General features: G+C 40.4%; 1 protein-coding gene and 1 pseudogene across 7 annotated transcripts in view; one reads left to right on the top strand and one right to left on the bottom strand.

Annotated features, from left to right (window-relative positions):
- Positions 1-5,519, top strand: part of LOC115173303 (sodium bicarbonate cotransporter 3) — a 72,179-nt gene extending 66,660 nt beyond the window's left edge. For 3 of the 7 annotated variants that reach the window (XM_029731276.1, XM_029731281.1, XM_029731275.1), the window contains 6 exons: positions 206-274; positions 487-660; positions 877-1,014; positions 1,203-1,312; positions 2,047-2,157; positions 2,978-5,519. In XM_029731276.1, coding sequence (XP_029587136.1) covers positions 206-274; positions 487-660; positions 877-1,014; positions 1,203-1,312; positions 2,047-2,157; positions 2,978-3,056 — 681 coding nt within the window. In that variant the 3' untranslated portion in view covers positions 3,057-5,519. Of the gene's footprint in view, positions 1-205; positions 275-486; positions 661-876; positions 1,015-1,202; positions 1,313-1,504; positions 1,557-2,046; positions 2,158-2,977 lie in introns of those variants that run through there. The other 4 variants (XM_029731279.1, XM_029731280.1, XM_029731277.1 and 1 more) reach the window with 4 other exon arrangements.
- A 144-nt stretch (positions 5,520-5,663) lies between these two features.
- On the bottom strand, positions 5,664-15,150 carry LOC115173118 (probable C-mannosyltransferase DPY19L1; annotated as a pseudogene).
- Positions 15,151-15,989: the final 839 nt, after the last annotated feature.

Genomic DNA, 15,989 nt, shown 5'->3' with positions numbered 1-15,989 from the left:
AACTTTAGAGTGTTTTCTATCCAAATCTACTAATTATACGCATATTCTAGTTTCTGGGCAGGAGTAGTAACCAGATTAAATCGGGTACGTTTTTTATCCGGCCGTGAAAATACTGCCCCCTATCCCAAACAGGTTATAAAGGCAGTTTAAATCCCATGTATTATTTATTATATACTGTATGTTCAACTTCTCCCCCACCCTCCAGTTCATTCCTATGCCAGTGCTATACGGGGTCTTCCTCTACATGGGAGTCTCTTCACTCAAAGGCATTCAAGTGAGATTATATTCAATGATATGATATGATTGATTGAAGATATGATCAGCGTTTTTTTTCTCTTTAAAGGTAAAGCAAATGTAATGATAAGCTTACTCCTTTGTAATTCAACTAACTTTTATCAAGAAAAACATCATCACATTTAAACTCAAAGAGTGTTTCATGACCAAAATATGAAATGAACAATGAACGGGTCTCTCTTTCTCTCTTAGTTCTTTGACCGTATCAAGTTGTTTGGTATGCCAGCCAAGCACCAGCCTGACCTGATCTACCTGCGCTACGTTCCCCTGTGGAAGGTCCATGTATTCACCCTGGTGCAGCTCACCTGCCTCATACTGCTGTGGGTCATCAAGGCCTCCGCAGCCGCCGTCGTGTTCCCAATGATGGTAATACCCATAGAGAGAAATGTGCTACAGTAATACCACTATCATTCTATCTCTCTATGGTAATATCACTCTCCACATCTACAAACTGGAGAAACGTGACATCGTGTCTACCAACAAGGGTGTTTGTAAACATGAAAATATCGAAAACCTTCTGTATGAGTCTGTGGTCCTTTTGCTCCCTCTCTCTCCCTTAAAATATCCTATTTTTGCTTAAAGGTGCTGGCCCTCGTCTTCATTCGGAAGCTTCTCGACTTTTTCTTTACCAAGAGGGAGCTCAGCTATCTGGACGACTTGATGCCCGAGAGCAAGAAGAAGAAAGAGGATGACAAGAAGAAGAAGGAGAGGGAGAAACGGGTAACACACAATAATACTTTTAAAGCCATTAGATCCCAGACAATGTTCACTGTCTAGCATGCTAACATGACCTGTCCCCACAGGAATCAAATGACTAGAACGGGCAAAGGGGCTCAGACCATGGCAATTTATCTGCACCCTCATGGGTACACTCAAGTGTAATTCTCCGCTTGTCCCCTTGGTCCCAGGAGGCCCAGGCTTTATTGCTCATAGAAGAACAGGTGGGCGTGAATGCTGTGAAGGTCCATTATGACGGTGGGAACCTGCTCAAGATCCCAGTAAAAACTCTCTCAGGGAGGTGAGTGCTGCCCACCATTCAACCAGAGTACAATACATTACACTGAATACCTAAATGAAGGACACGCTTTGTCTTTGTATGATATGATTTATGTTATACTATTCTAATTGTTCCTCCATCTCTACATTCTTGGTATTGCATCTAAAGGTAACAGTGGTGATGTTAGTTCTGTAACGTGTTTATCTTGAACAGATCGTACAGAATAATCGCTCATACCCTCCCAATGGATGAAGAGGCGGTAGGGGTGGGTGTCTGATATATCCAGCCCACGTGCTGAGTTTTAACCCTACTCAGTAATATACAGTAACATCAATGAGTGCATGGCCAAAATCGTAACTTGGCTATTTACTATACCTGTAGATGATGCCTTTTTATTGAAAACACACTCCTAGCGGGTTGCGTTTGTGTTTTGGGCGGGATTGTTATGATACATAATGCTACATAGTATCATGGCAAGGTAAAAAGGCTCTAAAACCATGTGAATACTAATGACTAATGTGCACATTGATTACGTAGAGAACTCACCACAGACAATCATCTTCCAAGAGTAACAATTGGCAACAGAGAAATTGTTACACATAAGCCAGTACATATTTTTAGTGCAAGATACAATGACAGAGAACTGGTGCCAAGTAGTCCTGTGTGCACTTCAATCTTTTGTTTGTTTACCTTATCCATATGCATGCATCTCTATCTCCCTTCCCCTGTTCTGTCCTGTTCCTCGCTGCATGCAGCTCATGTGACCTCGGCAATGTTAATATCTCTGAGGAAATGGCCAAAAGCGGGGCATGCAAAGCAGTGGCGATGAGTGCCGACTTCGGCCCATCTATGAAGCGTAGCCAAAGGTAGCTATAATGAAAATGACTCCCCTTTAGCTGACCCCCCCACCTTTCTTCTAAAAATGGAGGAGCTTTTTTCCAGGCACACCTCAGGTCTACTGAAATCTCACTAAGACAAAATCACATTGATAACTCACCCCTTATAGATCAAATAATTATATTATATTCTGTGACTATTCTAATCCAATAAACTAGTCTACTTAATTCTGTGACTAGCCCATTAATTAATATGTATGACAAGAACAATGCATCCATTCTTATGTAATGAAAGTATTAAGTTATTGCTTTTGCTGTGTCATAACTTGTGTAATGTTCAGTTGCATGTATGTTGTGACATCTACATTTTGTGTGGATGTTTGCAGAAAACAAGACTCGATTTTGTTTTCCTGAATATTGTATTTGCCTACAGATGCATTCATATATTACAATATATATGAATGTATCTTGTAATATATTATATTACGTTATAGCATATAAAAGCAAAGCGTTCAAGAGGCTTTGCCCTGAGGTTCTGACGTCCTGAGGATCTAACACGATGCTGACACATTTTGTATTCTTACCCCAATTATAATGGTTAAGAACAACATACTTTAACACGAGTCCGCCATCTTCAAGTTTAGAGTGTTAACAACTGTCTATACTTAGAGCATGGAATGAGCTTTGAGTTTTAATTTTAGCATCTCTGTCTGACATTCTTTCAGACAGCATTGCACTTAAATCAGCAACACATTTCCTGCTCATCCTTTACCCATTGATATTCTGGCACAGCACAACCAGCCCGCTGATGCTTCTCTTCCCATCCATCTCCCTCCCTTGTCTCTGGCAGCCAGGAGAAGGTGGCCTGTGTTAGAGTCAATATGGACACCACCGGAGGGCAGAGTTCAGCCTTGGAGACGGCCTTGTGATTGAGGAGACCTTTGTCCTACCATCCCCTAACCCCACAGAGGGCCACTTTGGTACAGTGAGCAAGGTGAGAGGGTGACCTAGGCCTGGAGCAGATAAGTCAGACTGGTCTCTGGAGAAGCCCCTTTTGTGCGTCTCCTCGGTCAACAGTTGAGCTCCAGTTACCTCCAGTGGTCCAGTGTAGCTCTGGGGATCCTGAGGCCCCCTCAGTACACAGAGGACTGACTTCCTTGCAGTGGCGAGCACATTGCTTGGATATAAATGAACCAGACTGACACTGCCCACCGACCCCCACCATTCTGGGTCAAACCCCAATGTGAACCAATTATTTCCCACCCATTGCCACAGCTGCCAAAAGATGGGGCCACCACCGCCACAATGATGCGGAATCTTCTTTGATTGTCATGTATGCGTGAATTTACTTCATTTTAAAAGGTATATTTTCTCATCAAAATTTTAAGCAATATTTTGTAAAAAAAAAAAATACGATTCACATCCTGAGACATTCTGGTCTCTGTCAAATAATATATATTTACTTTACAAAATGTACTATACACAAACCAGCTACACCAGCTCCAGAAGCACGTCACTCAAGCAATGATTCAGGTTATTTCTGTGATTTCAACAGTGCAAACTGGATACATCATGACTAGACACTGGTAATCTAAACTGTTGCAAACCAAAAGAAGAATGTAGACATTTAGGCACCTATACCCCATAATCTTTCTCGGTTGTGAAACATTGACAGAAAGGTTGGAGTGGCAACATCTTTTCACTGCCCCTGTACTGTATCCGTACTGTATACTCTGCAAGTTGCATTCTCAGTATTGATATCGCTGCTCAGATCAAGTTGCTCAGCATTTCTTTTCTTTTTTTTGTCACTGTTTTGCTGTTTTAGTGGAATTGTGTGCTTTTTATGTTTTAATGGACAATTTAAAAAAATACTAATTTAAGGTTAAGGAAGTGATATGAATATTACAATAAGCACTTTAGATTTGTTTGCCAGTAGGAATTAGTGCACAGGCCTGAATTGAGTTAAAAACATTGAATCTGAAGATCCACAGAACTGTTGTTGAAATGTCTAGAAAAAGTAACATCTCAGGAATCTACATGATTTCTGATTGTGGAAAGTTCTTTATTCTCATTTGTCTCACTACTCATACCATATTTCAATAGCATAGCCTATTTGTCTATTATTGGGACAATTCTTTTTGATAAACAGGAAAAAAATATATAAATTACTGTGCCGTTCAGTTTTCTTCTAATAGCAATGAACGTTATTCTGTGCAGTAAAACTGTATTGTACAACTTATGCTGCACATGTTTTAAGACTTGTCACATGTAAAAAGTAAGTTCAGTATTACAGACATTTCCAAAAATGAGCCGTAAAATGTATTGCAATTATATATTTCTAATTTGCTTAGCACACATGCTCCTGATTTAGCAATAATAGACGCAGTGCTGAGAACAATGCAATGTGTGGAGTGATGGTTCTATTGAGCTGTCTAGGGAGAGTTTGTCAAACCCCATCCACTTTGTGTGTCTGCTCTATTGACTATATTAGTGTGTAGCTGATTATACAGACAATAGCTTATGTGCCTTGTGAATGCTCTGTGTCTTTTAGTCATACTGTAATCAAACTGTTCAGGTAGTACAAACACACAGCAGTAGTGATCTGAATGTTTTTGTGAAAATCATATCTCTTCAACCAAACCGGCAAACTGAACTGATTAATAAGTTACAAATATTAACTCATTACTACTTCATTGTACCCATTTTCTGTCAAGATATGTACTGTATGTTTCTATGTCACAGATGTAGTGTTTGTTCACAAATAGGAAGAACTGTAATGTACTGTAATCAATAGATTTTTGTTTTATGCAATATCAGTGAATGTGCACCGATGTATTGCAACTTTGTCACTGGTGAAAATGACAAACCTGGTACATTTCTCCAAACATTTTTTTTAACAAAATAATAATTTGAATAATTTTAGTTTGAACAGAATTCAGATAAAATGTTGGCTATTTCAAGTCATTACAAATATTGTCTTTGTGATCCTATATGTGCGAAGTAGATACCACAACTCAATGTAGAACACACATGGTATCGCAGTGCAATGGATTCGATGTGTATTATATGATCTGTACCATAGAAACAGGGTGTTCTTCAGGATAATATGCCATTTAGCAGATGCTTTTACCCAAAGTGACTTAGTCATGCGGGCATACATTTTACGTATGGGTGGTCCAGGGAATTGAACCCACTACCCTGGCGTTACAAGCACCATGCTCTACCAACTGAGCTACAAAGGACCACTTTAGGACCATATATTACACTGACCTCACTACTGCTGTCAGTCAAGCACAGAAAATCCTCCTGTCATGTTGTTCAATACCATAACATAGGATGTAAAATATAAAAATAAATGTTTTTTACTTTGCTGATGGAAAGCAATAAAAAGTGTGTAAAATGTCTTATTTCTTTCTCCATATTTAACCCAGGCGCAAAGCACACCATCAGCATATGAAAGAACACAGTGCACAATACGCAGAGCTTTTTAAGGTGTTCAAGAGATAAAGGCGTTGTCCTGTAGAGAAAAAAAAGACTATTGAAATTGAACATGTTTAATCAAAATTATATCCCTATATTAAAGGTCATATTTGGCAGCTATGGGGATTTTCAGCACCTTGTAGAATTTATTCTCGAACATTGTGGTGAAGTGAGGTTGGGAGTCGATGGACAGGAGGGTACATAGCGGCAACTTTCCTCTGTTCTCCTGATCCTCCACGTCCCAGATCTCAGGCATGCTGCAGCCTGGCCTGTCAAGTATAGCACAGTTAGATGGGAATCAGAGGTTGAGAGAACATAGTACTACAGGGCTTTGGTCATTAGGCACCAAAAGGAAGAAAACATACAAATGGGGAGGGAAAGTGGCCAATAAGAAACTTGTTTTCATTTTCTATTGCAAAATATTTTGCTATGGTATGCTTTATAATACCACCATGTTTACCTGGAGCGGCGGTTACACCAGGAGTCCTCCAGGATTAAGTAGTCTGCCTGCAGCTGCATCAGATTCCTCTTCACCTCCTTGGCCAGTTTACAGCTGTACATGGTGTACACCAAATTGGTTCTTTCCCTGTGGGAATATGTTAGACGTAACTTACTGACAAACATAATGGGTGGTGCCTCATCAGATATTGTTGCAAAGTATAACCCATAGGGGAATTGTAGCAGTCTTACTTCTGCCAAGTGTCCTCGTAGTGGGGATGATTCACGACGGCTCTACCAGTGGACAGTTTCACACTCGCCATGGTTGGCATGGAGCCAGCAAACACAGCATCTTGGAACACACACAAATACAATTGAATTTCCCTTTTTGCAGCCCATTCCTTGTATCCCTCAATAAATTTTTTGCATTACAATAATTACACTAATTCAGATCTATCCTAGATAGTAATGCATCTACAGACCTTAGCAGCAACTGAACTAGCTCAGCCCACTAATCTCATGCCCCTGAAAAGCACACGCTAGGAATAAGTCGTAACGTGACATGACTCACTGGGCATGGTGTTGGCATTGATCCACTCCAGGAGCTGCTCCTGAGGCAGGTTGCTGAAGTCTCCTACGATTCCTCGCTGGCTCTGGAAGTTGGCCACGCCCTGGATGGCCATGATGGACAGGATGCCAAACACAGTGATGTGGCGCTTGAAGTGCTCCCCTATCCAGCCAAACAACTGCGGAGCATTGGAGAACATATATACTGGCAGATCAATGAAGATCCAACGTAGATCATTTATCAGGCAGTCTTTATTAATAAGGACATTTCATTATGCTCTGACTGCCTGCATCAGAGTCCAGTTACTAACACTAATGCTGACTGGTGGAGTACTAATAAGAGATTAATTTGTTTCATTGCACTAGCCATCTGTCTGCTCTTTACGCCAGATCAACATGGCTTCTATAGCTGGTATGATGGAGGTCAATTAAGGAAAATGGAAAGTGGCCCATGTGATTTCTATTGTCTCTCCACGTCTGTCTGTTTGTTTCTGTCAGTGTCTGTCTACAGACGTCTCACCTGTCTAAAGCAGATCAGGGAGGCCATGAGGCACATCAGCGGGGCCAGGAAGAGTTTGATTCTCATGACCAAGATCGCCAGCACGGCAAAGGCCACCAGCTGCAGACTATGGTACACCATCTGACACACGCACGCACACACGGGCAGGGAAACACAGTGGAAGTTATGAGCACTGTAATGATTCACGAGTCATTGTGCCTTCAAGGAAAACAGCTGCTAATATGGGCTGTGATGTTGGTTTGAAAGTGAAAATAAGTAGCTAAGTTGGCTTACCTCCCCATTAGCAAACTGTGCCATCCTAAAATATGATAGAAAATGTTTGCATGAGGAAGCTATCAGAGGTCTGTAGGTGGCGCTAGTGTTCAGTGAATATAATACTTAATGCTATTTGTTGGATTGGAAAATACTTACTGCAGTGTCAATATCGACATCTTCTATAGTTAACTCTTTCGCGCCTAAGAGATCTCCAGACTTCTTTAATTGCCTTCAAAGGAATTATTTATAATACTACAATATACACTCAAATTGACTTAAATGAGCTGCAATGTCAAAATCGAGAATAATGTGTCTCACCTTTCCAGAAATGATGGCTACAATAACTGTTTACCGGGATTATCGATGTCTTAACGTATCCCAACAAAGTCTGGAAACAGAATACAGTATAAGAAAAGCACTTAGACATAAAAAAATCAACAACCAAATAGTAGTGTCAAAAGTAAGCTTGGAGGCAGCACTGATGAAATGAAACCTACCTCCAGCTCCATAAAGTCGAACTCTGCAGCACAGGTGTACATCAACGTGTGGAAATCCTTGTAGTTGGTCAACTTGGATCTGATCAAGTTGCCAATGTGAGCCTGTGGGAAATATAGAGAAACACACAGTGAGGTTAACCTCTCTGGTATCAGTGGGACGGTAGCGTCCCACCTCGACAACAGCCAGTGAAATTGCAGGGCGCCAAATTCAAAACAACAGAAATCCGATAATTAAAATTCCTCAAACATACAATTATTATACACCATTTTAAAGATAAACTTCTTGTTAATCCAACCACAGTGTCCGATTTCAAAAAGGCTTTACAGCGAAAGCACACCATGCGATTCTGTTAAGTCAGCGCCTAGCCACAGAAAACCATACAGCCATTTTACAACCAAGGAGAGGTGTCACAAAAGTCAGAAATAGCATTAAAAGTAATCACTTACCTTTGATGATCTTCATCTGGTGGCACTCCCAGGACTCCATGTTACACAATAACTGTTTGTTTTGTTCGATAATGTCCCTCTTTATGTCTAAAAACCTCAGTTTTGTTGGTGCGTTTAGTTCAGTAATCCAAAAGGCACAAAGTGCGCTCTCAACATCCAGACGAAAAGTCCAAAAAGTCCAATAAAAGTTCGTAGAAACATGTCAAACGAGGTTTAAAATCAATCCTCAGGTTGTTTTTGTCATAAATAATCAATAATATTTCAACCGGACAAAAGCTTCCTCAATAGAAAAGGAGAAACAAGAAAGACACACTCCCGATCACGCGCTGGACTCATGTCTGGAAATTTCCACTGTCCACTCATTGAAAGTGCTGTATCTCCCACATTTTTCAGAGTAAAAGCCTAAAACAATGCCTAAAGACTGGCCACATGTAGAAAAAGCCAGAGAGATCGTGAACTGGGTCTTAAGTCTTTGTATGGTGGATAGGCTTTCAATGGAAAAACAGCCTTTCAAAATAATAATACTTCCTGGATGGATTTTCCTCAGGTTTTCGCCTGCCATATCAATACATTGTGAGGAACAAAGAACATTTGACTTCATGGGTCACTCATAGCCCACGTTGAGATCATGCTGAACAGACTTTCATCTAAGAACTTACATCATTGGACACTCCGAGGATGAACGACATGAAGAATTTGAGAAGCACAGTGGAGGTAAACCAGGCAATACCTTGGACAAACTGAGGATTTAGAGAGGATAAAGTTAACACTCAAAACCTGTTATATGTTGCACTGTGCCACTAAATAAAGCTGTGTAATTTCATGTTACGATTGGGGGTATAGAGTGGAGACCTTTGGGATGGTATAATACCATGGGAATTCAATATATTTCTCTTAAAGTCATGGAAAAATGGCAAATTCTGAGGAACGTAGTTTCACCAATTAACCCCAGCATGTAACTAAAAAACTAACATTATTATACCCACAAATTATTCAAATAGGATTTCATAAAATTGAGACGACTCCAAGTTTGCAGATTTGTGATATCGTCACTCAGTGCGATGATGGCCTGGAAAACACCACCATACAGGAATGAGGTGTGACAGAATGACACTTGTGTATTCAGGCATTTCAGTCTATTTCCCAGTCTACTCACCCAGCCAGCAACCAGGGAAGAAATGTAAAAAGATGTCAAAAGTTCCAAATTCCCAAACAGCATGACAAAGCAGATGGCAAATGAAGCCTGAAAGGAGAAATAAAGAACTTTTGTTCATCAAATCAAAATACAGTGATCCATCATCATAGCATAATTGATGAACATTGTTCATGTTGGAACTGTTCTATCACCAATTTCACAACCATAGCAGATACTAGTATGTTTCTAAGCCTTAAACCTGTGACGATTATGTCTAAATATCAATTCAGTAGTAATACTTACCAGATGCACAACAAGTAGTGATTTAATCTTGGAAGTGGAGAGATAGCCCATAAAATAACAGGCAAACAGGCATGCAATATGAAGAGGCAGACAACATAGGCATTTCAATTCATTGTCACGGTTATTGTACAGCTAAGGAGCTTCAGTACATAAACAGAATCTTTTAAGATGACTGGTACATCCACAGGAATGATACCATGCTATTTTCCAGGCATGCATTTTTACCTCATTGTGTGGATTTATTTACCTGAGTTAGCAAAACAAACTGGGCAAATGGCCAAGGAAGAAGGAACAAAACATTGCAAGCACCAAGAGCTACTAGGGATCTTCTTTCATGGTTGGAACGCCTACAAAATCATACAAAGACAACAGTATTATTTGCCTTCATACATTTTCAGTGACATACACTGGGTGTACAAAACATTAGGAACAGCTGCTCTTTCCATGACAGGACTGACCAGGTGAATCCAGGTGAAAGCTATGATCCCTTATTGATGTCACTTGTTAAATCCACTTCAATCAGTTTAGATGAAGGGGAGGAGACAGGTTAAAGAAGGATTTTTAAGCTTTGAGACAATCTAGACATGGATTGTGTGCCATTCAGAGGGTGAATGGGCAAGACAAAAGATTGAAGTGCCTTTGAACAGGGTATGGTAGTAGGTGCCAGGCACACCGGTTTGAGTGTGTCAAGAACTGCAACGATGCTGGGTTTTTCACACCCAACAGTTTCCTGTGTTTTATCAAGAATGGTCCACCACCCAAAGGACATCCAGCCAACTTGACATAACTGTGGATTGGATTCAATATATACCTGAGAATGCGTGTTAACAGCAGCATCTGCAGGACAAAGAAGGGATAGGAGAAGCTCTCCCTCAGCGGTGGAGTCCACATGACCCGAGTGCTCTGGAATACATAGCATGAGTTAAGATAGCATTCACCACTAGCCAACCGACATGATGATCTAAGTTTACATACACTGTATGAAACAATCAAATTACATTGATCTCAAACAGAACATTAATTGTACAGTGAGGAAACTTTAATATGGATTGCACTATGAGTACACAGCTCCAAACTGTAAAACTCTCAACCTCTCCATGGTTGAAGAAGAGACACAGGACAGTGACGACCCCTCCAAGACGACTGCCACTGGAAAGAACCCCCCCCCAAAAAAACATCACATTGTCTCGTAGAGTGGCAAGGGGCACCAAAACAGCATGGATACCCAAGACGATGGTTTTATGGAATACCATAGTGATAAACTAGCCTGGGTACCAGTCTTTGTGCCAACATGCAAATCCTTGTCATGGAGTACATGACAGCATGGAGTACGCAACAAAACAAACAGATCTGGGACCAGGCTAGTGAGAAACCAACAACAGTTTAAGAACTCATTACCTTAGGTAAGTCCCGTAGAGGAGGAACAGGCTCATCATTACCCCATTAAGCAGGAAGACACAGGAGACATAGAAGTAGGCTGCATCCCCCATGCCTAAAAGTGGGAGAAAATGATATTCAGTGTCAATTTACTGTGCCTCCCAGTCCTGACAGTGTGACACACTATGTTACTACAAGATGCTATTTACAATGCATAGTAGGGTTGGGCGGTATCCAGATTTTCAAACCGCCATACCGTTTCTGCACATTACCGGTGTATACAGTATTATCGGAAGTGCACACAAGGGGTGCTATAAGAAATGTTAAATAACAATTTAGCCAACAGGGATCTTGATCCAGGAGGGGATTTAATGTCTCTAGTCTGGGTACCAGTCTTTTTAGCTAACATTCTACTCCTTGCTAGTGGTGGGGATGATCGATTCCTTGACTCCTTGCCCGCCGACTCCCATTTTTGGGTGTCAAGTTTCGATTCCGCTAAGAATCGACTCCTCGGCTCCAGAGATTCAGTATTTTTACAATGGAGGAACTAGTTGCTGTCACCTACTTCGAGAACCAACTCTTGCATCTTTCACAGAAAAGAAAGACAGAGCTAGCGATATAGCGGTATAAATCAATAACTAATTCACTGTTTGTCACAGAAACAAACTAGATATGATTTATTCTATAAATGTCTAACATACTTTTACAACCTTTGTTTTGAGGAAAAATTACAGTTTTGATTTGATAGAGGGCATGTATTCTATCAAATTTTTATTTCAATCAAATCAAAACTGGAATCTTTCCTCAAAACAAAGGTTGTAAAAGTATGCCAGACATTTACAGAACATATTTTACCTAGTTTGATGTTTCTGTGACAAACAGTGAATTAGTTATTGATTTATACAGTTTTAAATGGCATTTGATAGATTTGATGTATTTCTATGAAGTCGAAACTGGAATTTTTCCTCAAAACAAAGGTTGTAAAAGTATGCTAGACATTTATAGAATAAATCATTTCTATTTTTATGTTTCTGTGGAAATCAATTAATTATTTATTTTCACAATTTTAAAATGGCTTTTGGCGAATGTCTGTTGAATGTCTGTTGAATGTCTGAATGTGTGAATATAAAACCAACTTTACCTTGGTCGCAGGCAGGCAGACAGACTGTCGGGACCATGCTCATAGCGAGATACAGATTACCATAATATAGCCTATGTCTTGTATAGCAATGCCTCGTAAATTCCCCAAAAGTATATTAAAGTATATATTAGGCTATCAATGACTATGGCTAAGCTATTCTTCATAGTGCCAGTGAATTTAAATTTAACATCTCCAAATGCATCAGTTTAATTAGGTGCAATAAAAACTATTGTGCCTATAGTTTATTTAATGAAACCCTGGCTGGCTGTTGATGTCCTAGGCCAGGGCTCTCCAACCCTGTTCCTGGAGAGCTACCTTCCTGTAGGTTTTCACTCCAACCCTGTTCCCGGAGAGCTACCTTCCTGTAGGTTTTCACTCCAACCCTGTTCCTGGAGAGCTACCGTCCTGTAGGTTTTCACTCCAACCCTGTTCCTGGAGAGCTACCGTCCTGTAGGTTTTCGCTCCAACCCCAGTTGTAACTAACCAGATTAAGTTTATAAACTAGCTAATTATTGAATTAGATGGGCTAGATTAGGGTTGGAGTGAACCTACAGGAACGTAGCTCTCCACGAACAGGGATGGGGAGCACCGTCCTATGCAATAGATTGCAAAGCTGGGCATCCCCGCTAAACTTTTGGGGAATGGCAAGTTCACTTTCTCATCCATAAACTCATCTCAAGTGCAAATATGGTTCAGCAGCTCAAATCAGCAGGATGAGTGGTATTGTTATTAGGAAGGATGTCTACCATGGATCGTTAAAATAATGATTATGATCACATTTCATCAACTTAAATATTATGGGAACATCTATACATTTGGCAGCCAAGCATGAGTTATCAGTGTACCTACCCTATGATGTTAAAATATCTTCACACCTACAATAAAAACCTCCAGGCTTCCGTCATAAGAGTAAATTATATTTGAAACATTTTTGAATTACAGGGGGGAAAATGTATCTTGTGTGAATCGTCCTCTGGAATAACGCACATGCTTGGATAATAATTACAAAACCAACGTCTCTAGTAATACCCGTCCGAATAGGACTATAACATGGCAAAGAATAGGTTTATCAGCGTAGTGCGTTGCATCATCCCATGTCGTGTGATCCGTCAAGACTGCACACAGCAGAAATATCACTGAAATATTGTAGTTACTACACATCAACTATATTCAAACAAAATAGGCCTTTTATAGGCTAAGTTGATGACCAAATGGGCAGCATCATGCTCATGTCAGTCCTCTAGAACGCAAATGTAGCCTTCCTAGTAGGACTCTGCAGTAGTGAGGTGATGTGTACCTGTGCACATCCGTTTCAGCGTGTTTTTTTCCCTGGAGTCGAGCAAGAGTCGACTCCAACCACAGGAGACGGAATCGGAGTTGTGCATGACTACTCCTTGCTTCTCCATGTCACTGCCAAAGAGGCAATCTCAACGTTCAATATGCAGCTGACTTGATGGTGGAGTTGCTCATTGGTTGTTGGAAATAACATGAATATTTTCCATGACAACATGAATTAGAATTATTACAAAGTCAAAAACAAACATTTAGCTGTTAGCTAGGCAGGTTGTTGTATTTTGAGGCTTAGCAAAGAGGATTTGTGGTTGGAATTGCAGTATGTATTTAGTTTGAGAATTTAGAGTTGAGCTAGCAACTTTTGACAGACTGGTTTCCTCTAGATAAACAAAAAACGGATACCAACATGTTCTGCGGAGAACAAAAGTGAGGGTTCCAATATTTTTATTATCTTTGTGATTGGAAGATAGCTGTGAGGGATATCGAATCAGGATCAACTCCTCTGTTCTCCTCAAGCTCATTAATGATATAATGTTCATATTTGACGATGGCAGAAAGGCCAGTCTCTTTTCAAATGACAAGGAGTGGCAAGGAGTGGAATGTTAGCTAAAGAGACTGTACTCAGCAAGGCCCTCAGGCTAGAATGTCTCTGCTGTAACCAAGAAGCTAGGTATTAACATCTAGCCAATTAGATAGAAAGTTAGCAAACCAAATGCAAAGCTGAAGGCTGAGCTGGATATAATTTATTTGACACATCCTAGATTCCTTATAGTTAGGTGGGGTAGCCCCCAACCCCAAAATCATACGTCGGTATTTTGAAATATACAGTTTATACCGGTGTATCGCCCAAGCCTAACGCAGTTATTTTCTAGGAGTAGTTGTACCTTCACAGCTCTCTACTGGACTCAGTCCATCTGCTCTGTTGACATTCCAACATGCCTTGGTGGGGATTCCAAAGAAGTCCATATGCCAGTGTAAATCCTGAACAGGCTGCCAAGGAAAACCTATCAACAGAGGGGATCACTGGAATAAACACTCTGTAACGAAGAAACAGAAGAACAATACAATGTTTTTGAGATCCACTGCACTGCCCAATTAAATGATCGCCATTGTTTCTCTTTTGTCTTTGGTGAAAAAAATGAATGTCTGCACTTGCATATTTATAAAATGCAAAAATCTTGCTTGCAAAATAATGACATAGTTCCAGCTCCTATAGTACCTCTGGGTACAGATTGAACCTCTTCACAGCATTGATAACAAGAGGATACTCAGAGAACCTGTCGTTCATGATATGGTGGAGCCCATGCAAAAAGGATGGCGCATTGATGAAGACCTTGAAATAGGAATAATACAGACCCTGCTAAATAAAACCAACATTTGAGTGAACTGGATGCTGAAATTGCAGATGAGCTTATTTTTGTAACAATGTGTCCATTTCTTCAATAACACAGGATGTCAAATCTAAAGCCCCCTTGGGATGGCAGATGTGTGAAGCAGTGAGGGACAGGAGGGATATTTTACAATTGGCCCATCTCAACATTCCTCTTACCATTTCAGTGCGGAAAGCCATTTCTTTTTCAATTGAAGATAGGTGTGAAAAGTGTTTGTCATTTTCAAAGAGGTTTGTTAGATGAGCCCTAAACAAAGTTTTAGACATCACATCAGCAAGGGGAAGTGCCTGTCTGTCAGACTGAATGACTTGACTGAATGAAGTATTCGGCCTAATCCTTTAGACTAATTACATCCACATTTCTACATCTGGCCTGCCTGCATTGGTAGGTCATAACAACATACCGTACCTGGATAGTGAATTTACCAATGTAGAAGTCCAGCCTAGACAGCTATCAAAAAGACGCACACGTTTACGTTCATTAATAAATGAGGCAACTATTGAAACTTACCAATAATGACTGTGATTCCAATGTTCATAAAATATCGGACAGTTATGCCTACTTTATCTCGAATAAAAGCAGTCAGACCCGTCAGAAACTCCCATCTTTGGTTTGCAAAACGCAGTTGAGAGAAACACATTTTCGTGCTTGTCGTTTGTTGACATGAAGGGCAAATGCAACGCGTTAACCCTTTCCATCATTTGGGATGCCTTTGGTTGAGTTTAACAATTCCTCATCGTCACTTTCAGGGCAAAATTGGGCCTGGTAGCCTGACCGGCGAGTCTTCATAGCCATGTTATCAGACTTCGAGTCCGAGAATATCTCAAAAGATGACATAAGTGGTACATACACCAGGTAGGAAACTCGTTTCAGTATTTTCAATGGTTATTTTCTTTGTCAAAGTTAAAGAAAATTAGCTAACGTTAGTTTTCTAAATAGCATTTTCTGGCCACTCAAGTTCAAAGGACGCGCCGCAATTGAACTAGTAACCATGGAAACCCAGGATCAGCATTGTTCT

The sequence above is a fragment of the Salmo trutta genome, chromosome 34 (genome assembly GCF_901001165.1).
Source record: "Salmo trutta chromosome 34, fSalTru1.1, whole genome shotgun sequence".
Lineage (NCBI taxonomy): Eukaryota > Metazoa > Chordata > Actinopteri > Salmoniformes > Salmonidae > Salmo > Salmo trutta.
Note: the sequence above shows the minus strand (reverse complement) of the source record. Positions and strands in the feature narration are given on the sequence as shown.